We start from the raw sequence: 26,393 nt of genomic DNA on the forward strand, positions 1-26,393 counted from the left end.
CTTCAGCGAACGCTTCTGGCGGACTTCACGCTCTGCCCGGGAATAATGGACGTGAACGTAGCGAGGCGTAACTCCCGCGAAAGGAATAAGTCGGCTTCACTCTGAGTCTCACTCTCTTCCACACATACTACTCGGATCACCGAGACTCGGAATTCAATTCCGCGGAACCGCTAAAACCTTCCCCACCAAGTCCAGACCGTGGGTGTGACCGGTGCTCGCAGCCCAGCCCTTCTGATTGGCTACTGCGAGGTAGGGCGGGGCGCGGGGGCGTCGCGGAAAGATGACGCAAGGCCACAGCTCCTTAAAGGCGCCGTCCGCACGCGCTGCCGATGGCGCAGGCGCGTTGTTGAACTTCCAGCTCTTGACTCGAGAGCTTCACTCAGTCCGGGCGGGCGGACGCGCCGAGTGGCCGGTGGGGACGCGCGCGGGATTCGGGCGGGCGGGCCGGCCGGGTGGCGGCGGAGGAGCGGGAGGCGCGATGGCCGAGGGCAGCGCTGTGTCCGACCCTCAGCACGCCGCGCGCCTGCTGCGGGCGCTCAGCTCGTTCCGGGAGGAGGCGCGTTTCTGCGACGCGCACCTGGTCCTCGACGGCGAGGAGATCCCGGTGCAGAAGAACATCCTGGCGGCGGCCAGCCCGTACATCAGGTGAGCGGACGCCGCCGCCCATCGCCTCCGCATCCCTCCCTCTCTCTGGTCTGGCCGCCTGCGGCTCCCGGGGCTCTGTCGCCGCGCCCCTCGGGCGCCCATGGGCCTCTCCCGGAGACCCCCTTCCCCTCGAGATCGCCCGGACCCCAGAGCCCCGGGATGTGTCCCAAAGCCCCATACACTGTGTACTGGCCGTCCTGGACCCGCACCGGCGAGCAGGGCGGGGCTGCTCTGGGAAGAGCCGCCCCTTCGCCCCGACAGGCCCCGCCCGGCCCGCGGAGCCCCGCAGAAGTTTACCTCCGAGTCACCGCACAGTGGGCCGGCCGGGTTTTGCGCGGGGAAGCCAAAACAAACACCCCGCGGCGTAGGCAGAAGGAGAACCCTGTAAGATGTCGGTAGGAAGCCCCCGCCCGCAAAGCACAACTGTCACTTTGCCACTCCCTTGTTACAAACAGGTTAAACTGTTGCGAATTCGAGAAGACCCACTGTCATTCTTTTGGCTACAGTTACCCATCGAGGACCCAGAGATTGTAACCACCAAGAGGGCACTGTAAAACTTCAGCGACGCAAACCTTAGCCCAGTTTACTAGGTTAATGAAAAGGTTGAGACCGAGCTTATAGCATCGAATCAGAATTTGTGAGAACAGCTCCTGTCTTTTCTTTAGCAACTTTCCTTCAGGCAAACTGGGTTGCTCTTTTAATACGGGGAGAAAAAAAAAAAAAAAGCTGGAGAAAGTGCCTAGTAAGCTAGTTAAATATAGACTAATGGTAGACAATGTCACTAGAATTGGCAGGTCAGAAAATGGAAAATCATGTGTATGCCGTTCTTGGAGCTCTGTCCCAGCAGAACTCGACACATATGCTGTACTTAAATCTTTGCTTTTGGAGACGTTTGAACTCAGAAGCAATCCAAGTGCCCTTGAAACATCTGGCTTCTATCATAGCTTGGCCTTATAACATTGGGCTCTTTGTGGACTTGAGGGTCTGGTGTCTTTGTTAATAGGAAATTTAGATCACCAATATGACAGCTCATAGCCGGCAGTTCAGAGGTTAGGACAATCAATCAAATTGAATTTCCAGGCCAGGCCTTTCCCGTATCCAGAGTAATCCCTGTTTGGGAAATGCTTAGGAAAACTACAGTGGCTGCAGTATTGTTACAAATCCTTAAAAAGCCCCTGACTTTAAAGTTGCACATCCTGAAACTCTTGGTGTCTCCATCTTTCTCTATGATACTTACCACTGCAGCAAACACTGTATTTTGCTCATCTCTGAGCCACGATGCAGTCAGTAGCCAAGGATTTTTCTTTGGTTTCTTGCTGAGACCTTCATAGAGGGAATGGTGCCTGGGGCCAGAATAAATGTGTTGAATGAGTGATTACCTTCCTTTCCAGTGGATATCAGTGGCCCTGTTGTATTTCCATGTTAACTGGTTGAGAAGAGCACCGGGCTGGGCGTTTGGAGATCTGATTAAGCTAGGCTCTTACCTGCCTAGCTGTGGGTTGTTGGGGATAACGTACGTCTTGGCTTCTGCTCATTAATATGACAAATGAGGGGTACAGTATGGTGCCCATTTAATATCTGAGGCACCTACAAAGTGTAATGAGTTTCAGAGCCTCTACAACTCTCCAAGTAAGTCTGTCCAATAACTAGTTAGGATAGATTTCCTTTGGTCCAGGTCTGTCAGTTTCCAAGTAGAAAAATGGTGTCTCAGAGGATGTTACCAATTTAGATGTCGAGGCTCCTGGTGCTTAGTGGTTGAGCTGAGAGTAGACTCCCAAGTTTATTATGCATAGTGCCCTGCTCCCATTGCTCCAGATGACAACACTGGTTGTACTTGACTGTACTTGGGATAAAACCAACACTTGATGGTTTATATATTTTATCATTTAAATCAGTGGTCTCAACTTGTGAGTTGTGACCCCTTGGGCGTCAAATGACCCTTTCATAGGGGTTGCCTAAGACCTTAAGAAAATACCAAAATTTACATTGAGATTCATAATGGTAGCAAAATTAGAGTTGTGAAGTAACAAAGGAAACAATTTTGTGTTTATCCACAACATGAGGAACTGTATTAAAGAATTGCAGCATTGGGGAGCTTGCAAGCCACTGACTTAAATGCTCGGCAACATGGCCATAGACTGAGCCATTTTGATTTTCATTTTAAACCAGTTTTGGCAATTGGTAGGGAAAGTAATGTTAATATTTTATCAATAAATTAAACTTTCTTTATTAACAGATTGTGTTAGGTTTGACTACTGAAATGCTAGAACATTCTTGTGATATTTTTAGATTATCAATGCCAAGGGTATTCCAAAGTAATCTGCATTACTACTTAAAACAAAGCTTAATTTTTTATTTATTTTTAGAATATTTTTATTCTTGGATAATTGCATACATGCAATGTATCTTGATACATTTTTTTAGATTTATTTTTATTTTATGTGTATGAGTGTTTTGCCTGCACGTGTGTCTATGCACCACATGTGCAGAGGCCAGAGAGGACACTGAATCCTTTGGAGTTACAGATGATTGTGTGCTGCCATGTGGTTGCTGGGAACTGAACCTGTGTTCCCTGGAAGAGCAGCCAGTGCTCATAACTACTGAGCCATCTCTCTAGTCCCCAGTTTAATACCTTTTGACCCCAGTGCTATTAGACTTTTAAAATGTAGCTTTGTTGAAATGGCATTGAAACAAGATGAATTAGGTCCATGATGTTTTTAATCTATAAATCTAAAAGTATGGGTTTGTTCCATGTCTTTAGCCTAGATAGAACAAATGTCACAGGAGGTCTAGTGGTGTGTAGTCTAGGAAGCCAGCCCACCTTTGTCACTCTAGGAAAGATGGCAACATGATCAACATATTTTCTATTTACTATTCAAAGGTCTTGCAGTATAACTTACTGGTTTAGTCTTTTCTTGTGTCTTCTACCATTTGTCCTTCCAATAAATAGCCAGTTTCAAGCATGCCATGTTAAAAAAAAATATTTTCAGTAAAAAGGGGAAACACCAAAAAACTCAGTTTCAATGATAAATGCCTCATAACCAGCTGAAGGAGGTCTGAGGTTGAGCCTGTGTGTTCTGAAGTCGAATGTCCTGGTGCTTAGGAGAGATGTGAGCAGATCCTCCCATGATCTGTGTATCACTCAGCTCTGCAAATGGAAAGCTGCCTTCCCCATAGGCTGCTTTGCCAGGCCCATCCTGCCTAACAGTTATAGCTTGTTGGGGAAACTAGATCTCAACGCAGCTGTGAGCCTTAGAAACGGCAAGACTATGGCTCGTGGATTGGATGCTCCCCGTCTTTCCTTTCTCAGCAGCTCTGACTCCCCACCCCCCACCCAGGGAGTGGCTCCTTGAATGAGTAAGAAATCGCCTTGGAATACTGCAGTTTGCCTCCTCTGTCTGATCCCAGTCCCATTGATCTGATGGTGCCCTTCCCTCTCAATCTGTTCTTGGGCATGATGCAAGTGACAGAGATTTGAAAATCTTTCTGTGCTTGTGAAGTGACATTAAAGTGGCTCTGTTCAGGTTCTTGGTCCTGTGTGTCCCAGAATTTACACGTTTCTGGGACCTGTGATGATATTGTTTAGCATTCAGTCCTGGAGAGTAAAGAGTTCCCTGAGATTTCTTTTTAAATCCTTTGATGAGTCAGCTGGCAATGGAGATGGCTTTGTTTGCTTTCTGGTTGGTCTAGTGAAGGTGCAGTGAGAGGTTCACTGTTGCAGTCTGGTCATCTTGAACTTTTGTAGGACTTGACTTCCTTATTGGTTGAAGTTGACTGTGCCACATGAGGTCATGTCATGTGTAACCGTGAGGGTCTTTCCTTTGCTCTTCATGTGTGTAGTGGAGGGGTTGTCTCTTTCTAGTTCTGTGTATGTCATTATATATGCACCGATGAGGAGATGCTTCCCTTGCCTTGCCTGCAGGACTTTGTTGGGTGTTCTGTATGAATGCAGCCAGCAGTGGTGTGTCCTAAGGAGCTTTTGTTTTACGCTGGTAACTTGGGTACATTCCAGGCCTAATTATTGACAATCCTGTTTTGCCATTTAAATCTAAGATTTGACTCATGGGTAGTGTGGAGAAAAATACTGAAGGAATCCAACATGAGCTCTATTGGAGAGCCAAGTTTCATAGTAGCATAGAAATCGTTAACATCCATTTTAGGGCTATCTGAAAATCTAATGTCACTGAGGTGTAAGTATCATCCTCTAATGTTGTTCCCTATATACAAAGTGTGTTGTTAGCTCTCAAAGCCTTTTTCTTGATTCACTTCTACAAGTAACTAAGTAGACTTTAACCGGTCTTTGCATCCTTTATTCTGAAGCTGAGCCACTCCCTCAGACAGCCACACCCACTCAGGTCCTTGCTATGAACCAAAGGCATTGCCAAGTGATGTTCTCTGAACAGTCTTCCATTCCTTTGATATTTTCATCTTCTCCCTGTGCTTTGAGTTTGTAGCAGCTCCTGGGGTCGCTGAAAGGGTTCTAAGGAACCAGGGTTGCCTATTGCATTTCTTAGGATGCGCCCAGCGTCCTGGCTTCTGAGGCTCTGTCTGAATCTCCACCACTCTTTGAGGCTCATGGTACCCATGTCTTGTCAGGATCTTGCAGTGATGGGAAATAAATTGAGCCTGTATCTTCTAATGGATCTGGGCCTTGTTTGTTTTTGTCTTCCTACAATAAGACCTTCCTAGCAACTGCTTAAAAGAGTACATCTGTCCTGAAGATCTTAGAGTTAGGTCTTTAAAACGCCCAGCAGGTAAAGGCACTTGCTGCCAAACCTGGTGACCTGAGTTTGATCTCTGGGACCTACACATGGTAGGACAAGAGACCTGACTGCTAAAAATTGGAGCCTGATCTTGACACACATACTCTGCTATGTGGAGACCATGCACACACATGAATAGAAAAATGAACACATTTAATTTTTAAAAAAAAATGCAATGTGCTCTTTTTTTTCGTCTTATTTGGTTAAACCCCATACATACATGAGTTTTTTCAAACGAAAATTTCAAATTTCAAATTTCAAAAGGAAAATTCAAAAGAAAACAGTTGTGATCCTTTTCAGATCACCAGAGTGCTGTGGTCTGGCCTTCTATGGAAGCTAAACATTCCTAAGCTGGTGTTGTCTTTTAGGTCTGGTTTCTGCAGCTTAAACATACTTGTTGTATACAACAGTGAATGTCCCAGTAGCCACAAATGCCCTGATTAGAGAGGCAGGTTTCAAATGCCGAAACAAATCAATACAGTTCTTGTAAGACTGTTGCTGGGACAGAGGGGGAGGTGTGGCTGTCCAAAGTTCCGGTGTTCTTTAGAGTCTGTAGAGGAAGCTCAGCTGTAATTGGTGCTGCTCTTTTGATTGGTCCATCTCTTCCACCCCCCACCCCCCACTCCTTTGACTTTTACTTATTTTTTGGATTTTCCCATCAGTCTCCTTCATCATTTTTACAGTAATTCTCATTTTATAGTTAGGATTCAAATAAAGCACTTTTCCACATAGGGACTCTGAAGCCTAAGGAGTGGAAAACCACATTACCTATTGTATGGAGTGCTGATCGGTTCCTCTCATGCTGTCAAAGAGGGACCTGCAAGCTCTTTATAATACATAAAGAAAACATAATTAAGACAAATGAGGAGGCATTTGGTTTGAGTAGCAGGCAGCAAGTCTTAGCTGCCTCATCCTTCCCAAGGAGAAAGGCTATCATTTTGTGTACTGAAGCTATAATATAAGTGAATAATTTGCAAGTTAGGATTCTAGGTTAAGGGCGGAGATGCGGGGGTGTGGGGTGTGACAAATGGCAGGCTCTGGTTACAGCCGTGAACTTCAGTGATTCCCAGGCTTCTGTACCTCCTAAGCCGTGGGAAGCCTGAAAAGGGAAGGATGGGAAGTTGGGTGAACGAATGGGGCAGGCCCAGCAGACGAGAAAGGCTGCCCGGGTCCAGCAGAGCCCTGAGCCTCATGCTTGCAGAACAGAGTTGGGCTGATTCCAGAGCCCTTACTGCCAGAGCAACGGAGCCACACGATGGGCTGATGTTAACCTCCCGTTGGCCGCCCGTGGAAGTCAGTGACAAAAGTCCAACATTGTCACAGAGTGACCGTAGGAAACACAGGCTAAAAATCGGAAATCTCCAAAGCCTGACCCTGGCCTTATTTCATAAGGGTCAGAGTTAAATGCAGACACAAATGTTGTAAATCTGGAAGATTACATCTGGTCGTGAGTGAAGAAAATGCAGACTCTCTCCTCATTTCTCGCTCTCCACACTCCGTTGTAGACAAGGATTCTTGTGTTTCCTCTGGTTAAAGATGCTAGAAAAAGAATACATAAGTAAGATTTTTTTTTGCCCAGTCAATGTGTATTTATGTAAAGAGTTTAATAAAGGCTTCATGAGAAAGATGGAAGGAAAGACAGACAGACAGACAGACACACCGCAAGTGAGCAAGCAAGCTCCAAGGGCTGGGGAGGTGGTGCAGTGGGTACCAGTGTTTGCTGTGCCAGCCTGAGGACCTAGCTTCAGATTCCCCAGCATCCACTTAAAATCTGGGTGTGGCAGCACATGTTCGTAACCCTTGCTGGAATTAGCGGAGGCAGGTGGGTGCCCAGAGCTAGCTGGCAAGCCACTCTAGCTGAAGTGGTGAGCTACAGGCACGCGCAGTGGAACTCTCCTTCACAAACCCCTACAGTTCTACAGAGCCTTGCTGGGCACTGTGCAGCCTAAGCGGAAGGTAAATAGGCTGGTTTTAACGTCTCTGCTGAACTAAGAAGCACTGAGGGAAGCCATGTTTTCTTTCTGTTTGGAGCTGTGTGCTGATGGAGGCCGACTCTCCACTGTGCCATTTTTATTCTGGTTCTTCTCTCCCTAGAAGCATTGCCCTGTCTTATTAGAACAACTGAAAGAGGATTCAGTGCTAAAAGACTGGTGCACCTTGAAACGAGTTTTTCTAGTCATATTAGCATTCATCATAAGCACCTGCCAGAGCCTCCGAAAAGCTGAATGCTGTCTGTACTGTGGGGCTGAAGGTATCCCCAAACGTCTGCCACTTGAATTGTTTGTCTACCAGTCTCTGCACTGGACCCTAACCTTGAGGGACATGAAGTTGGGTGTGCCTCTCTCCTGACCCATGGAGAATGACAAGTGGGGCCAGAAGTTTAACAGTGGGGTTTCAAACAACAGTGAGAATCCTCAGAAGGGCCGCTGATACTTGTATCTGCCCTGTCTTCTGCAGCCTGGGGTCCAGCTTCATCTTCAGAGACAGAATCTGAGGCTACAGGACACCCTCCACCCCTACCCCCACCCCCACCCCCACCCCCCACCCCCACCATCCCCCACCCCCCGCTCACTACACAGGCTTCTGTTTCTTAGTAAAGGGAACGTTCTTGTACTCCAGCCTTTTCTTCAGGGGAGCTGGTATAGAACTGTTAGATGTAATTTTTAAAGATGTCTTTCTCCCTCCCTCCTTCTCTCCCTCCGTCCCTTCCTTCCTTCCCTCTTTCCCTCCCTCTATGTGTGAGCACATGCACACATCTTTTGGAGCCTCTGGAGCTGGGTTACAGGTGGTTGCAAGCCACCCAACTTGGTAACAACTTAGAACTGTCCTCTGGAAGAACAACTAACATTTTCAGCACTGAGCCATCTTCCCAGCCCCTGGTTATCTGCCTTTAGGCGGGCTCTCTCTGCCTTTAAGCTCTCAGCTTTGTAACCCAGAATAGCCTCAAATCTAGACTCCCTTGGCTGCCATGTCTCAGGTATCAGGACTACGGATGTGTAACCACACCCTCCTGGTGTGGATTCTTTGACCTCCAGCTGCAGCTTCCAGACTTCTCTGTGTTGTGTGGTTCATCACTGTGCTCTCCTGCCTTCTCAGCAGTCTTAGTCGTGCAGAGATACCAATGCTGTTCCCTGCATAAACCTTACAGCACATGCTATTGGCACTGAGGTTTAAAATGCTGTCTCCTCCAGCCGTGGAGCCCAGGAGCAAGAAGACAAATGCTTCCTTCTGTGTCCTGTGGATAAAGGGTGCCGAGGACAGTATTCACCACCATCATGGTCAGAACATTCTTCACAAATGGCATCATAGCCTTTACACATGTGCTCATGGGCTGTTCCTGCCAGTCACAATTAGGGAGGGAGTGTTGCCTAAGGTTGCAGAAGTGCCCTGTGCACTGTTTGTCTGGTACAGTTAATGGGGAGGGCCTTGATGGTATCCGGGTCAGTTGTTCAGGAGGCTGAAGACAGGGCTAGTCAGCCATCAGCAGATACATCCAGGAGGTAATCCCAAGTCTGGGCAGCTACAGGGTGCTGGTCCCTGACCTCCCAGGGCACACAGGGTTGCCATTCCTGACATTTGGGTGGGTATTCACTGCCCTCCACCAAACAAGGCCAAAGCTAAGATTGGGTACCTGGAACTCTAGGCTGCCCCTTTATTTTTCTACCTCCGTGGAGCTAGTGAAAAAATAAACACATATCTAAGACTTCAGAACTATTTTGGGTATTCATTTTTTTTTTCTCACAGTGTGGTCTCAGCATCTAGGAAAAGGGTCAGAAGGTCAGGAATGGTGCATGAGACTTCTGTTTACTGAGGTAGACACTTCAGAAATCTCACTGTAAACACTGACCAGTCTCTGTGAGACATGCCGCACAGTGGAAGCACCCGTCTCTAAGTGGTAAGAGAGACTCCTGACTGGTGTGCTGCAACAGGCTTTTCTTTTGTGTCCGTATGCAGTCCTGCCCTGAGCCAGGCAGGCAGCGTTCTGGCACTTGTGAAGTGTACACTGGGAAGCCACAGTACACAGTCCTGTAATGGCAGGGAGGTAGGGGGTGGGTGCTTTGGGGACTGCTTCGAGAAACTTGTTCTGTTAGAAGTGCCTGTGAAGGAGGAGATATCTAAGCTGAAGAACAGGGGCAAGTGGTGCTGGGTCAGAACCAGCAGTTGGGGCAGGGTGTTCACAGAGCAGAGCAGAGGGACACACGTGGCTGTGGTCCCAGAGGCACACTAGTGTCACACTGCTCCTAGATAAGGTTGTGCTTTCCTGTGTTAGGAGGTGGCAGAGTAGAGGGAGGGACAAAAGAGCACATTCATGTTATCACTCAGCTCATGGTGGAGCTGACAGGTTGAGAATGGCACTGGCAGCTTCTTGGAAAGAGAATCTATACTCTTGTTTGTACATTTCTTTGAAGGTCACTTGAGAGCAGGTAGAGGAGTGGGTAGAAGCAGGAGCCCTTTGTGAGGCTATTGTAGTTTTTCTGACAGAAAGTAGGTACCCTGGACTACGGCTGGGCTGTGGGTGGAGCATGGGGGCTGAATTGGTGCTATTTGCATTGGGACTTGTTGGTGAAGAAAAGGAGACACCGAGATGGCCCCCTACCTTGCTGATGATGTCTGCATTCCCACCCATGGAAAGTGCTCACATCACTGATGCTGGAAATGAGGTTAGGGCCCTCCACAGGGCTTCTGTAGTGCTTACATCACTGATGCTGAGATTGAGTTTAGGGCCCTCTATAAAACTTCCCTATGAGGTAGAACCTACCCGATGTGGAACAAAGGCTGTTTAACACACAGGCGCTTCTAGCGCCAGGACTTCTTCCCTGGGATCACAGATGAAGAAAGCCATGTGTGAGCAAGGTGTGGCGAGTGCAGAGATGGATCTGTGGGGTGTTCAGGTAGAACAGGAGTGTGGCCATTGCAGGACAGGTAGTGAGTAGCCGTGTAACTGGACCCAGGTACTGTGAGGGTACGTAGGAGGGAAGGGAGGCAGAGTGTTCTAGAAGGCCAGGTCTCATTGGCTTAGGTCCTTGTTCAGTCCTAAGCTGTTGTCATTACAGAACATCTCGTGGAATGCGGTGGAGAAATGTCTGCTGTGCGGCCTGGCAAGGGTGAGGCCCCAAGCTTAGCTGATGTCAGGCTTGAGGAGAAATGAGCTGGCTCCTGTTTCAGTGCAGGGGTGGGGGACCTAACCATAAGACAGAATGGAAGAGCACAGTTGTGGGGCCAGGAGATAACTGTCCACCGGAGCCTCGCCCTTCTGCACACGTGGCTCCTGATCAGGCTTGTGGCCACTCGCTGCCTTTCTGAACCCCCTGCTACTTTCAGGTGGGTAAATTCATGTCCATCCTTCAAGACCTGCTTCAGATGGCTCAGAGCAAAGTGCTTGCACATGAAGACCTGAGTTCAGATCCCAGTACAGGAAGGTGGAGCTAGACGACTACCAGAGCCACCTGGCCCATCGCTGTCACTAAACTAGTAAAGTCCAGGTACAGTGACAGAGGTATTTCATCCCTCAGAACAAGGCAGAGAGTGACAAAGACCCCATAAACGTCTGCCCTCCACATGCATGAGCACACATACAGATCTGCCTCAAATATCCATTTGCCCTACACTTAGGTGCATGTACACAACACACGGACACACACACAGAAGCCTGCTTCAAATATCCCTCTGTAGACAACTTTTTTCCCGCACTGCCAACTCATTTTCTCCCTCACACAGGCCCCTTTAGTGTGTGGCAGAGTGCTTCAGCTTGCCCTCCATCAGTCCTTTGTCTAGCAGAGGGAACAGACAGGCTGCTTTGAAAGCCGATTATTTTGTATTTCCAGACTAGAGCTGCTAGAGGCATCAGTGGACCTTGCACGGAGAGGTGGGTAGGTGGAACCTGAAAGTGCTGATGCTGCTCTTCAGGATGCTGTGTGTACCACCCTGTAAGATGAAACTTTTGGCCAAAGCATCTGTCTCCGTGGCTGAGTATATATTGGTGTAGAAGGAGGACAGAGTAGCCATCATGTCACAAAGAGTAACTGATGGGGGCTGGGGACATGGAGGAGAGGCCTGATGTGCTGTCTTCAACAACATGGTCAGCTCTGGTGCCAAGAGGCCCGGGAGAAGAGACCAAACTCTGTATTCAGAAACGGTAGCAGCAGTGAGAGAGAGCCGCTGTCCCAGCAGGGCCCAGGACTTCGTGGAGAAGCATCCGTTCCCTTGACAACACTCTGGAAAGCCTTGTGCAGCCCCAAGTTGTTTGGAGACAGTTGTAGCAGTGGGTTATAAATTAAGGAGCTGCCAGAAGCAAGGAACCAGCTTGGAACTGGAGCATGATGCTGCTAAGTAGAAGCTGATCCTGGAGCCGCCTCCAAGTGTGTGAGCCACTAGCTTCTGCTGATCCTACCCAGGCAAAACAGACAGCCCCTAAAGCTCACGGAGCGCGCTGGTTTGAACTTCTTTGAAAGGATGAACTCGTAGAGCTTCTGCTGTCCCCTTATGTTTATTTAGGAGGCTTGCTGTGTTTGAAAAGCCATAAGCCCTTCTCCTATTCTTCCTCCTCTTCCTCTTCCTCCTCCTCCCTCTCGCTGCTCCATATGGAAAGAGAAAATGGAAAGTGAGAGAAATTTGAACCCGCTGCCAGAATGTGGAGTGTCTGTGGTATTCAGTGCCATTTGTATACTGTCGCAGAGACGAACCCAAGCAGCTGTTTGTTAGTGAGGGAGGAAACAGTCAGGCCACATCGCTCCCAACCCCCATCCAGTTCTCTGTCTCTGCTATATAAAGGCAGGTAAGAAAGACTGCATGGGTGAGCCAGGAGGAGCCTGAGCACCCTGGCTCTGTCTTCAGCCTTTTGGCCTCCAGAACTGCAAACAATAAGTGTCCTACACAGTAGCCAAAGCAAAGAGCTATACTTCTGACATGACCTTTTGCATGAGGTCTCAAGGTCGTTGAAGGAGCCACTTTTCAATGACATCTTGAGAAATAATTCCCAAGGAGAAAGTCTGAAAGTGCTAGCATGTCGTGTCATGAATGCATCTCTCTTGTGTGTTTTCAAAAGATCGGGGCGTGACCAGAGCAAGACACTGGCTTGTTTCATTCTAGAGGAATTTGCTTCAGAAGTTGCTGGGTCACCGTTCAGCCTTTGAGCTCATCTTGAAATTTAACATGGACTTCCCAGCTTTGCCTTTGAAAATGTAGATGTTACTGACTGACTAGGAAGTTACAGAAACTGTACTTAAATTTAGAAAATGTATTTCCCATGTGTAAAAAGAAGATATCATGAGAGTCCAACTCAGTTTATTCCTGATTGTGCGTGATGAGCGGGTGTGATCCTGGAGTCATGTCTGTGTGCTTACTATTTATATTCATGCTTTCTCTGGAGCTTACTTTACATCAAAGCTGTCTCAATAAAAATGCCCATAGCCATGCCATGTTGGGGATAGTTTGTGTGTGTGTGTGTGTGTGTGTGTGTGTGTGTGTGTGTGTTTGAGACAGGGTCTCATACCATAGCCCATGACGGCCTCTAACTCACAGCAATCCTCCTGCCTCCTTCTCCTTGCAGGCATGAGCCACCATAGCCAGCTCACATAACCATCGCTTTCCAGTGCTGTCTGTTGCTATATCCTACAGCATTCTCTTGGTCAGTGCTCCCATTTCTGCTTGTACCCGCTGAAGAGTGACCCTGTGAACCCATCAGAAGGGTTCCCTTTGCTTTGTGTCTTGTGGGTATCTGTGAAGGACTGAGCTGTGAGGACCTGTGTTCTCGGTGGAGGATTGAGCCAGACTTGTTCTTGCCGTGTGAAGTCTCACTATGATCCAGGGGTTCATTTTTGAAGAAGACCTGTCATGATTTTTTAGCACTTTTGGAAGTGGGTTTGCAAAACCATTATTTTGCCTCTCTGGTCGATGGAATTTTAAAATCCTGGCTCTTTCTTTAGGGGTCAGAAATGTTAGCTTGGAAGTGTCCTGAGATTTTTTTTTTTTTTTTTTTTTTTTTTTTTTGTTATGTATCCTTACTGTCTGCCCTAACACACTTTGAAAACATCAAAACTGCTTCACTCAAAGATCTTACAGACACAGGCAGCAAGGTAGAGTTTTCCACCCTTTCTGTTCCAGGGTTAGAGCCTTAGGTGTTTGGACAGAAGCATAAGCATGGTTCTCTATTTATCTATGTTATGCATGATCCCATGTATAGTGCCCCTGCACATGTGTCAGCATGCGTGTGGAAATCAGAGGTCAGTATCAAGTGTCTTCCTTCATTGCCCTCTTCTGTCTGTCTGTCTGTCTTTCTTTCTTCCTTCCCCCCTCCTTCCTTTACTTATTTATCTGAGGGGGGTGTGTGTGTGTGTGTGTGTGTGTGTGTGTGTGTGTGTGTATACAATCGATGTACCATGCCAAGGCCAGAGGCTGACTTTGGGTATCTATTACTCTTTACCTTATCTTTTGACACAGGGGCTCTGCCTGAACTGGAGCCCCCAATTCAGCTAGACTGGCTTCCAGTGAGCCCCAGGGATCCTCCTGTCTCCACCTTCCTAGAGCTAGGATAGCAGGTACTCGACATCCCAAACTCAGCTTTTTACATGGATTCTGTGGATCCAGACTCCAGTCCTTCTGCTTGTGTGGGAAGTCCTTGGCTTCACTGTCACCCGGCCTGAGGCTCGCTGTTGACTGTTTTGTGTGATTCTTACCATCTTCTGCATTCAGGTGGAGGCCACCCCTTCTCCTGTCATTTTAATCTCTGCTGAGTCCCTGCCCCTGCTGGAAAGCATGCGTGACCTCACGTGTGACTCACTGAGAGCAGAGTGGCTGTCCCTTCTGACAGTGTCTAGCCTCGACTTCTTAGCTAAGGCTTGGGGAGCCACCTCTCTCAGTGTCAGTCCCCTTTTGCCTTCACTCTGCAGTTAAACGTGCATTTCATGGTTCCACTGAACCTGTTCTTTGAAGAGCTGTGAAGTGTAATCTCCAGATGCAGTGTAAACTGAGACATTTCTCTTCCTTTGCCTGTTTATCACCGTCCATCACGTTCTTGACATTCCGTCTCTCCTCGCTCCAGGGACGTCTTTTGTCTTGTTTTCCCCCACTGTCGATTTTCTGGTTCTGCTCCTTCCTGTCCCTGGACTGTGGTCAGGCATACAGTTCTGACCTTCCTCCGCCCCCTCCCCCCCCAACAGCACTAGCTGTGCCAAGACACTTGCTGCCCTCTCCTCTGTCCCAAGCCCAAAGGTCACTTACCTAGTACATGGCCACCTTCACCCATGGTGGTCACACTGCTCCTCCCAAGTAAGCTGTCCTTCCTTCCCTTTTGTGTATTGGGTAAAGGTGGGACACACACACGTGTGTGTGTGTGTGTGTGTGTGTGTGTGTGTGTACACCATAGAACAGTGTGTCAGGTATCTGTTGTTGTCCATAGACTTTTTGAGACAAGATCTCTGCCCTCAAACTCTGGGCCTACAGGCACATGGAGCCGTGTGAGTGGCTCCGGATTTGAGCTCAGGTTTTCCTGCCGCAAGGACAAGTACTCTTACCCACTGAGCCGCCTCCCCAGATTCTTATTTCCCTTCATTTTTTTTTTTTTACAAATTTATATATACAAATAATATTTGTATTATGACAGGGAGGTACACATGCCACAGCGAGGGTGTGGAGGTCGGGACAATTTTGTGGAGTTGATTTTCTCTACCTTTATATGGGTTCCAGGGATGGAATCAGGTCATTAGGCTTGCAGGACAAGTACTTCACCCATTGAGCCACCTTGCTGTCCCCTTCCATCACCTTTGATATACCTCCAGGCTCCTCGGGAGAGAGCTGAGAGCTGTTGGCAAAGGGCCTTCTCCCCGCTTTCCCTCAGCATCCAATCAGTGCCAAAGCATCCCTTCTGCTCTCTGCTCTCTGGAATCTGCTCCTCCGGGTCATAGCTGGCCACTCAGCCTCCAGCTTCACTTGGCCCTAAGCTGTGTCGGGCTCCCACTGGCCTGTCTCCCTCCACACACAGTCCCCATCTGTCCTCCACCCTGTTGCCACCAGAGGGAGGTTTCCAGAGTAGAATCAGATGACATTTAAAACTCTAATGTCTCCAGAGACCTAGTTGGCTTGGTGCCAAGACAGAAAAACTACTCCATAAGCCTGAAGTGCTTTGTGCCAGAAAACGGGGGTGGGGGAGGACCAAAAAGAGCCAGCCTCAAAAAACTGTAGTGGGTGAGCTACTGCAGTACGAGCAACAAAGGGCCACACTGAATTATAGTCAGAATAAAGTAAACAGCCATCGTGTGTCTGTGAATGAATGAATGAATGAACAAATGAACAAGCAAACATATGTTTACAAATGGGAGAGGAGATGCAGTGTGCCTCTTACAAAAGAATCTCAGTTAACATCTGTAAAGAGAACTGACATAGAAAGTCCTTGAAGCTAAGCACTCAGGAGGCTGAAACAAGAGAGTCACGAGTTCAAAGCCAGGCTAGGCAACCTAAAAGAGCCCCTAATGTGTATGTTGTAGGGGAGACAGGAAGTTAGGGACATAAGTGTGGATGGACATCATCCTTGCTGACAGTGGTAGTTGTTACAGGCAGAGCCATTGGTAGGTACTGAGGTCACTCACTGGGCAAGAGTCTGAGAGAAATCAATCAATTTTTATATTTTCCAATTGATCTCCCATGTGTTTATTACCTATGAAATGAAAGCTAGTGATTGCAGTAGAGAACCCTGTCAAACCATTTACCTAACTGACGTGTAGGAGACGGGGCCTCCCCCATAGATAAGGGCACCTCAGGTGTTTCTGGAGCATCCCTGCCTCACTTGATGCTGTCCAAGGTACCTGGCCGGCTCATCAGAGTCAGAATCAAAGACAAGGAAAGGGGGCTGGAGAGACCCCTCAACTATCAAAAGCACTTACTGCAGAAGACTCAAGTTCAGTTCCCAGCACTCAATGGCCTGTAAATCTGGGTCCAGAGGATCTAACACCCTCTTCTAGCCTCTGTGGGTGCCTGCACTCAGGTGGTGCCCGTAAACCCACACACGCATGCACATACACACACATACATTCGTACACACACACATACATTCGTACACACACACATACATACACACACCATGAAAAGACAGAGCGTTGCAGACAACAAGCGCCCGCCTGTGGCGGTTCCTCAGCTTTTCTTATGTGTCATGATTTTGATGCTGGGTGAGAACTAGTGAGTCGCTTCATATGGTGACCCTCAGCTTGGGCTGAGGTTAGTCTTCAACAACGGCCACAGTATGAGTGTGCCTGCCTGGGTGTTTCAGATCTAAAACCGCATGCTGTCAGTGGTGTCCCGGCATTAGCAGACTTGGGTCACAGACATCTCCTGGCCTACGCAGCTTTCTCTTGGTAACCAGGAAGTAGATCTGGGAGTTGATACTTACCCACTGTCTTGCTGGTTTCAGCATCCACCTACAGTCTAACACCTTTCTCCTCCCCCCCCCCCCCCCCCGGTATTTATTGGTTTGTCTTCGTACACAGCTGGGCAGAAACAGTAGTTCACTAAGAGAAGGAATAGACTGAGCAAGCTGGAAGGAAGGGAGTCATGGCTGTACCAGATGACACAAGGGCATTAATATGCAAACTCCTGGAGTCAACAACAGTTTGATCTTGTTGACACTTTGTTTAGAAGTGCCACTGTTGCCATAGCTGCTAGAGTGGGAAGCACCTGCTGGCTCTCTCAAGTTCTGTCAGTACCTCTCTGGGACAAGGAAGGGCTAGTTGCATAAGACTAAGCCGAGCAGTTTGTACTGCTGGGGTCACAGGCTGTCTTTCTCAGTGGGGGTAACTGTTTCTGCTTGGAGTCATTATCACTGTGAGTGTTCATTCCTATGCTTCCTGTGATGCCATGTTGGCTGCCTCCCTGTCCCCAAACTCCTGTATACACTCTAGATGTTTCCACAGCATCCTGTTTGTGTGTCACATGTGTAGTTTACGTGTGTGTGCATGTTGTGTGTACACAGGCTTCTAGAGCCAGGGGCCATCGCCAGGAATAATGCACTATGGCCCCCCAGCCTACCTTTCCAGACAGGATCTCTCCATCCGCATTAACCTCCCACAAGGCTCAGGGACCGTTGCAGAAGGCCAGAAAGAGACGAAGAGCTGGAGGGTTGGAGGAGTGCTGTGGAATGTTCTTGTGGACAAAACAGACGGGTCCACTCATGACATCACAGCAGCTCTGGAAACTGTACAGGACCAAGCTGTCAGCAGTGCTAGAGTAGATGAGAGAGGCTTTACCCGAGCCGAGGAGATGTTGGCAATCCATGTTCCTTGGGAGAAGAGGTGCCATGCCTTTAAGGGAGGTGACCCCCGGTAGGTTGCCTGGGAGGCAGGCAGCACTGAGTGAACAGTGGTTACTGGGTCTTTTAGAAAGGTCGTGATGGTAGGAGGAGCATGTACTGTGGGGTCTAGAGGGCTTGGAGGGCGGGTTTGGTCACGATACATTGTACAGGGACTGGAGAGATGCCTCAGCTGTTGAGAGCATGGACCACTCTTCCAGAGTACCCAGGTTCAGTTTCCAGCACCCATATGGCAGCTCTCAAGTTCTAGGGATCCTTCGCCCTCTTCTGGTCTCTGTGGGAAGTGGGCAGGCAAAACACCAATACACTTACAAACATTTTCTTTAAGTATTTAATATTTTTAAGACAAAGTCTCTCGGCCCCACCTGTTAGCTGTCTCCACCCTCAGCCCCCATGCTGGGACACAGACGCATGACCACACATGACTTTTGCATAGGTGCTGAGACCCAGTTCTCTACCCTTCCCTGGTAGATGCTTTACCAACCGCCCTTTCCCCAACCCTCTACTAAGTTGTAATACATGCTGAGTTCCCATAGTCTCTTTTCAGAAAACATGGCCTCCTTAAAGTAAATTCCATTTTCCATCAAGTTACTGACTCTCAAAGATAAACATTTATCTTCTTGTGTGGCATCAGAGCTATGTTTCCCTCTTCACAGTGGAGACGAGGTTCCCTGAGGAAAGTAAAAAGCGCCCTGTGCCTGGGCCAGTATCACAGCCTGGGGAGGATGTTGGGGGAGGTGGGACCACAGCTGTGACAGGAGCTGCTTCTGAACCCCTACAGGACCCGGTGGGCCTCTTCATCTTCAGGACAGCACCTAAACCTAAGGCCAGAGCTCAGGAAACCTTTTAGAGTCTTTATTGTATTATAAGTCTAGGTTTCCCAGAAGGCCCTTGGTGACGGTGACCATGAGACACGGAAGCATAGAAAGCTGAGGTATGGCTAGCTAACCCACAAATGAAAGAAGCTCCCTTCTCAGCCAGGCCTCCAATGCAGCTCCCATGTGAGGGCAACAGCCCAGCGGGTAGCTGAGTGTTTGCACATTATACTACAGTGTGCCTGGCCTGCAGCGGGAGGACATTGCCTTTTGTGCATGCCAACACGTGATGGTGAATGCTCTCAGCTGCTCTGCTGGTCACTCGTGCCCTGTCCCAATAGCTGTGCTCACTTCATTTCAGACACTGATTCTGCTGGGTTGGAAGCCAGTGTGCTTCAGGGCAAGTTTCTATGTGTGAAATACCATGAATGTTGGTGTGGGGCAGGGCAATGCGTTAGTTACTTATCCTGCTGCCGTAATGTAAGTCCTTGGCAAAGCAGCTTAAGGAAAGAAAGGTTTACCGGGGCTTTACTGGTTACAGTCAATCATGGCAGGGAAGGCACAGAGCCTGAGGCAACTGGTCTTGTGGCGTCCACAGTCAGGAAGCAGAGGTACATGTTGGTTCTCAGCTCACCTCCTTTTACTCAGCACAGGACCCCAGACCGTGGGATGGTGCCACTCAGAGTTAGGGTCTTCCACCTCAGGTAACCTAACCTAAATGATTCCTCACAGCCATTCCCAGGGGCTCACATAATCTAATTTTCGATCCTGTGGGGTTGGCCGTATTATCATCACAGGAAGGTACATACAGTCCGTGTTCGTGGCAGTCAGCATAAGCAGGTGAGGTTCATTAGGAGACAAACAATCCTGTGAAGGAAAATAAATGCAGGGAAGAGACGGTGAGGGCGGGTGTGCAGGCTGCCATTGTGGGTGTTGGGGCACACCTAGCTGGGGAGAAGCAGAGCATGCAGATGTGGGGAAAGGCCCAAGAAGCATCTGAGCAGCAGGAACAGGCCAGAGCCAGGGGTATGTCTTATACTTATTATGCAACCTAAGGCTGACCTAGTTGGTCTAGGATAAGACCCATATATCTGGTTCTTTATAGCGGCTCTCCAGAAGGTTCTGGAAGGTCAGCCCAGGGAACTACTCGTAAAGTTGTTCAAATTGTGACTCACAGGATCTGTGTGAGAGAAATTTTTGAAAGTAAATAAACATCATACTTCTCGTGTTAAAAAGAAATCAGATGAAGGAGGACTGAGGGGACAGCACACAGACTGTTGGCACACCATCCTTTAAAACGTTGTTTGTGAATTGCAGGGACAGCGCAGTGGTTAAGAGCACTTGCTGCCCTTACACAGGACCTGAATTCATGCTCAACACCCATGTCTAGTGACTCACAGCCACCTGCAACTCAGGGCTAGGGGACCCAACACCCTCTCCTGTACCCCACAAGCCCTCATATATGCATGCACTTAGCCACACAGATGCATACATAAGTGTTTTATAAACGTGACATTCAGAGTCCCGCAGCCGGGTGTAGTCTCTTTCCCTCCTTCTCTCAGACAGGCCCTGTTGTTTGTGCTCAGTCCCCTATTGTGGCTTAGCTCCAGGAAACACTTAAGATTTCCTGGTTCAGAAAAGGACACACTTGCGGAATAGTCAACTGATTATATCTGCTAAGACAGAGTAATCGGCCCTTAATAATTCTGCATCACTAGGTCTGTCAGATGATCCTGGGCCAGAAGGCTGAAGATCGGATGCTCCAACGTTTTGTAGTATAGGGACTGTCCAGGTGTTCAGCGGTCTCTATAAATTGGCTAAGTTTTAGAAGCTATGCTTTGTGGTTCTCATAATTTCAGTTAATTCAGTCATTCTGGATTTCTGAAGATGTTGAAAACCTATAGTCTCATAGCCAATCCTGACTATTTACTTTGAGAGAAAAGATTTGAGAGGATGGTTTTCAGCTGACATTCATTCTAAAGCCAAGAAATAAGCCAGGTTCAGAACTAAGTCTTCTAGTTAGGAGAGATGACAGAGGTTCTGGTTAGTCAACAAAATGACGGACTGGGTATTAGGTCTATCTTGTACCTTACTGATACAAATTGGTATAATTGTGCTTTAATTGTATTTTGAGAGAAAAGTTTTATTTTAACAGGAAGGGTGATATGTAGGAGGAGCTAAGGTGGGAGGAGTAAGTAGAGGAAGAAAAGGAGTAACAAGAGGAGGAAGAGCTAGGAGAAGGGGGGGGGACATGGAGGTGGATGTTCTGGTGTCTCCGCCAGTCAAAGATAGTTGGTATAGCTAGGTTGGGTATTGGGTTACACTTCTGATCGTATGGGCATCTTGTTATTGAGCATTACCAAACTTATAAAACCTTTGATGAACTTTTTTTTAAAGTTACTAATAAAAAAATAAAGATGTATTTAAATTGAAAAAAAAAAAGAGAGAGATTTCCTGGTTCACCTAGAAGTGGTGGGACTGTGTGTGAAGCTGGCCTGGGTCTCTAGCTCCCAGTGTACAGCCCCTCCTGCTTAGGCTTCCTGCTGAGAGCTCTGACACTCTCAGGATCCCAGGGTGAATGCTTTTCTCCTGTCTGCGGGAAGGGCTGTGAGGCTAGCTGCTGTGTTCCTACTAGAGACAGTGCCACCAAAGACCTGTGTCAGAGGGTACCAGAACCATCTGTTGATTGAAGTGTTAGCAATATGACCGCAAATGGGAACTAGAAAAGATCTTTGGAGAAAAAAAAATCCACAAAACAGATGTTAGGGACTGGAGGGATGACTCAGTAGTTAGGAGTGTGTAAGTTATATTCCAGAGAATCTGAGTTAGGTTCCCAACTCCCAAGAGAGGCAACTTATAACCTGTAACTCCAGTTCTAGGGAATCTAGCACCCTCTTCTGGCTTCTGTGGGTGCTGTACTTATGTGCACAAAGCACAACTTTAAAAAACTCAGATATAAGTTTAGAAAAAAATTTTTTTTAGCCAGACCATTTGTCTTAGGGCAATTGTAAGCTCACAACAGGATTAAGAAGGAGATACAGAGAAGGCCTGAGCCCCCACGTGCAGAGCCCCTCCCCCAGTCCCATCACTATTGTGGGACATGTGTTACACTTAATAAACCTGTGTTGCCACTGCATGATAACCCAGAGCATGGATCCCAGCGGGCTCCCTCTGGTGGGTGTGTAATTTGTACACTTACATAAATGTGTGAATACACGTATTTGCTAGTACTGTGTCACACACAGACTCTCACTGTTCTAAACCTCTGTGTGTGTGTGTGTGTGTGTGTGTGTGTGTGTGTGTGTGTGTGTGTGTATGTAGGGTATCATCTGTAAAACAAATTCTCGAAAAGAACAAATGACTAGTTTGCCAGTTTGGGGTAAAGCATGCTGGCACAGGCTGTCTCCGAGCACCTCAGAGGGCCTGCCTCCTAGCACAGAGTCCAGGTGACATGAGTCTTAGCAGCTGTGGGAGCCATGCCATGAATCACCCAGACTGCAGCGCCTTGACTCCATGGACATCACTTTCCCCTGTGTCCTGCCTGAGTATGTTTACTTTATTAGAAATGAGTGTTTGCATCCGTGGAGAAGAAAAGCCCTCCATTCCTGCTTGCCGCTGTTCCATGAAACCTCTTCCATAGCTCTTTTATATGTGAGTGTTCTACTTGCATGTATATGTTTGCACCATGTGTGTGCAGAGATCAGAAGAGGGCATCAGATCCAGTTATCAGAAAGTCCTGCCTGTCTAGCTGATTCTCACTCAGCTCCATTGCCACCTGAAGTCATCTGGTGACACTTATTTTCTGGTACTCCTTCGACAGTAACTAACAGCTCAGAATGCTTTACAGATAACAGTGGAGCACTGTGTTAGTTACATTTCAATTGCTGAGATGAAATATCCCAAAGAGCTCAAGAGGAAAAGGTGTGCTTGGGCTCACTCCTTCAGTCCGGGGTTGCTTAGGTCTGCTGAGGCTGAACATGCTGGAAGAAACACTTTCAGAGAAAGCAAGAAAGGCTCCTTCACCAAACCCTGTGAGTCCATAAATGGGCTGGCTCACCCAGGAGGTCAGAGCCCTTGTGATCCAGTCATCTCCCAAAAGCCCTAGACACTGGCTGCAGTGGGGACTGTCCCTTCAACACTTGAGTTTTGGGGGGACATTTAAGAGTATCGTTTCTTTTTTCAAACTTGCTGGTCTCCTGGTAGACTCCAGTGGTCAGAAGAATTCTTGCCTTAGGCCTGGGAGCTCAGCAGAGGAGCTAGGATGTGGCTCACTTGGCAGTGTCTGCCTAGCATGCAGGAAGCCCTGGGTGGCAGCACCCAGGTGTGGTGATGCATGCCTGGGATCCCGGCACCCAGCAAGTGGAGGCAGGAGGATCAGAAGACTATGGTTGTCTCTGAGTGAGTCTGAGGCCAGCTAGAAATACATGAGACCTTGTCAAGAGAAGCTAGGACGCAGAGGTCACATGAACATGCACACGCTCGCACGCACGCACGCATGCACACACACACACACACACACACACACACACACACGAATTTGAACCTGACTTGGTCTGTTACAGTGAAGGAAAGTTTAGGTATCTTGGTGAGGGTAGCAGTGTTACCCATCCCAGTAGGAGTTTCTACAGATGCTCCCCCATGGAGCAGCTAGCCTGGGACTAGTCTCTCAGGATGTAGCAGTTAAGTGTGCTCAGACAGTGCTGGGGTTGGGTGGAGGGTGTGCAGGGGTAGGATAGAAGGACAGGTGAGTTTAAAGCATAATTAATGTTAGCTTTGTTATTTAACCTCCAAATGTGTAGAGTATACAATTCATTTGTCACGGGTTCCAGAAATGACCACATTTTAAGATGCCTCACGTGACATATTTTAGCTGGTTTTCTCTCCTCTTAGTCCTCTGTGTCCGAGAAAATGACACAATCTAAAATGGATCCCCTCTTGTCGGGAAAACATGTAACAGAGTAGTCATTTTGAAGTGAGTTGTAGTTCCCTCACCTGCTGTATGCAGCATACAGCCCAGCCAGGCCTTCTCTGGACAGTGCTGAGGTGGAACAGCTTCCTCCAGCTAAGCACATCTTTAACAGCCTTGTGCTTCTCCATCTGGGTCAGAGAAACCACACAGGAATTTGAACATGAAAGTTTAGAGTTTCCTTTTTTGGTTTTGTTTTTAAGGCTTATTTACTTTTATTGTATATATGAGTACCTTGCCTTCCTGTATGTATGTGCACTGTGTGTGTAGCTGTGCCCACGGAGACCAGAAGAAGGAGAGTGTTGAACCCCTAAAACGGGAGTTAGGAGACGGCTCTGAGCTGCCACACAAATTCTGGTAACTGAACCCAGGTCCTCTGCCAGAGCAGTAAATGCTTCTAACTGAAGAATCATATATATATATATAGTGGTGTGGTGTCTCCCTGGCTGTCCTGGAATGAATTCTATAGATCAAGCTAGCCTCAAATTCACAGAGATCTGCCTGCTTCTGCCTCCTGAGTCCTGGGATCAAAGGTGTATGCTATGGCCACCACTATTGGGTTTTGACTTCGGTCTTTATTAATTTTTTTCATTTCATTTGTTTAGGGATGGGTGGAGGGTGGGTGGGTGTCCCCCAGTGGGTGTACTGGGTGGGTAGGTTGCTGAGTGGGTGGGTGTGCTGGGTGGGTGGGTGGGTGTGCTGAGTGGGTGGGTGTGCTGGGTGGGTGGGTGTCCCCCAGTGGGTGTGCTGCAGTACGTGTGGAGATTAGAGGACAGTTTACAGAAGTCACTTTTGTCTGTCCACCAGATTTTCCGGCTTCTTTACCTGCTGAGCTGTCTCCCTGCCCCTGAACAAAGAATCAATCATTATAGGAGACAGGGCTAGCAATAAGTTGGCTAATCCAGGGGAACCTTTAAAATGTAGGAGTAATGGCAGCCGTAGCCTCCGAGCTGACCTTGCACAGGACATGCCTGTGGCTCATTGCATAGCCACACTGGGAGACCTTGCTGGAAATTGATTTTCTAATGTGCTTGGGAAAGGGGGGAGGTGACTGAAGGTGGCTTCTGTATAGCTGGACAGTGCAGGAGCCTGAGCCAGGAGAGACTGCACCGTGGGAGCCTCCCAGGCGGTCCCTCAGAACCGGGAAGCATGTCTTGCAGTGTTCTTTCTTTTGTTTCCACTGACCTCTCCTGAAGCTTAGCATTACCTCGCTTGAGGGGGAAAATGCTTTAAAAGACCTGACCCAATTTGACAGAGTGGGCAGAGAGGGTGAATTGGGAGCTGAATGGCCATGCCACCAGCACCATGACTCTGACAGACAGATGTCAGTGGTAAAGGTTGCTGGGAGACAGGCTTGCTTGCACAGGGTGCATTTGGGAGGTTTGGTGTTGTTCATAGCATCTCTTGACTGAAGGTCGTCTGGCGCTTCCCTTTATTATCAGGCATATAAATAGACCCAAGAGTGTCCGAATGGAGGCCCAGTAAACATTAACTCAGAAAACACTGGAGTTAGTAAGGACTCAGGAGATTTAAATACCAAGAGGAGCACTGCTGTCTGACTCCCTGCTTTATAGATTCTCCAGAGACATCTGCGTCCTGTGCTGGTACCTGGCTGCTGATCCAGGAGTCGCTCCTCACCCTCCACCTTTCCTTCCTCTGCTCTCCCGGGCTAAGTGGCAGTGTCTGCAGCACACTGACAGTCCTGTCTGCTCTGTGTGCATGCCTGCTTTCTGGGTTTGCCTTGGTAGCCTGACCACATTCTCTGAAAGGCTGGCAGGCTGTTTGGGGACTGTGTAACTGAAAATACTCTGTTCTGGACTTAAAAAAAAAAAAAAAATCTCTTTTGTGCTATTTGTCTTGTTATGTTTTGGTGGTTTTTTTTTTTTTTTTTCTTTTTCTTTTGTTTGTTTTGAGACAAGGTCTCACTGTACTACCCCGCCCTAGCCTGGAACTTACAAAGGAATGCTTGCCTCTGCCCACCAAGTACTGGGATTTAAAGTTCCTGCCGCCACACCTGGCTTAGCCTCACATTTTGAAGCCTCCTCTTTCTCCCAGGCTTTCTGTCTTTCTGTATGTAAAATGGGCAGCTGTTCTGACCGTCACCCCTTCCTTTGGGGCCTGTTCTCTTCCTGAGGGCTTGTGAGAATCCTTCCCCACATCCAGCATCCTCAAGCAGCATAGTGAACCACCTCGGGTTGAGTCTGTCTGTCTCCACTCACAAGTACTTATTAGGTATTTTTGTCTGTGACTTAGGAGACAGTACTACCTTAAATCCACTCTCCTGGATTTATCTTCCGGTTTTCTTACCGTATCTCTCCTATTTCCTAACTTTTTAAAAAAGATTTTATTTATTTTGTTCTTATGCTTATAAATGTTTACCTAAATGTGCCTGTGTACCATATGCACGCAGTACCCACAGAGACCAGAAGGGGGCATCTGATCTCCTGGGAGTGGAGTTCCAGGTGAGCTGCCGTGTGGATGGTGGCAATCAAACCTAGGTCCTCTGAAAGAGCAACCAGTGCCCTTAACCACTGAGCTGGGTCTCCAGCGCCTTTTTTTTTTTTTTAATTAATTTATTTATTTCAATTAAAGACTGTCTCATTGTATTGCATCCTTGGCTTTCTTCTCTTACGAGGACCTCAGTTCAGGTTTCTGGAACCCATGTCAGTTGGCTCCTAACTCCAGCTCTGGGGGAATCTGATGTCTCTGGCTTCCATGAATACCTGCACACATCAGGACACACATGCACATAATTAAAAATAAATCTTTAAAAAAGATGTAGTAGTATTTGTATGCATGACCAATGGTTTCTAGCTAAAGCTGTGTATATTGTGTATCTGAAGCTAAATCCTCTAAGTGGAAGTGTATTTGCTACTTAGTATGTGTTGTATGATAGTGTTCAGTGCATA

The 26,393-nt window shown here is 47.9% G+C and overlaps 1 protein-coding gene across 1 annotated transcript in view; it reads left to right on the forward strand.

Moving 5' to 3' along the window:
- The first annotated feature begins 290 nt into the window (after positions 1–290).
- Gan (gigaxonin) overlaps positions 291–26,393 on the forward strand; it is a 59,128-nt gene continuing 33,025 nt past the window's right edge. Inside the window, exon 1 of the mRNA XM_034522708.2 lies at positions 291–645. Coding sequence (XP_034378599.1) covers positions 479–645 — 167 coding nt within the window. The 5' untranslated portion in view covers positions 291–478. The remainder of the gene's footprint in view (positions 646–26,393) is intronic.

Source organism: Arvicanthis niloticus, chromosome 18 (assembly GCF_011762505.2).
Source record: "Arvicanthis niloticus isolate mArvNil1 chromosome 18, mArvNil1.pat.X, whole genome shotgun sequence".
Taxonomy (NCBI): domain Eukaryota; kingdom Metazoa; phylum Chordata; class Mammalia; order Rodentia; family Muridae; genus Arvicanthis; species Arvicanthis niloticus.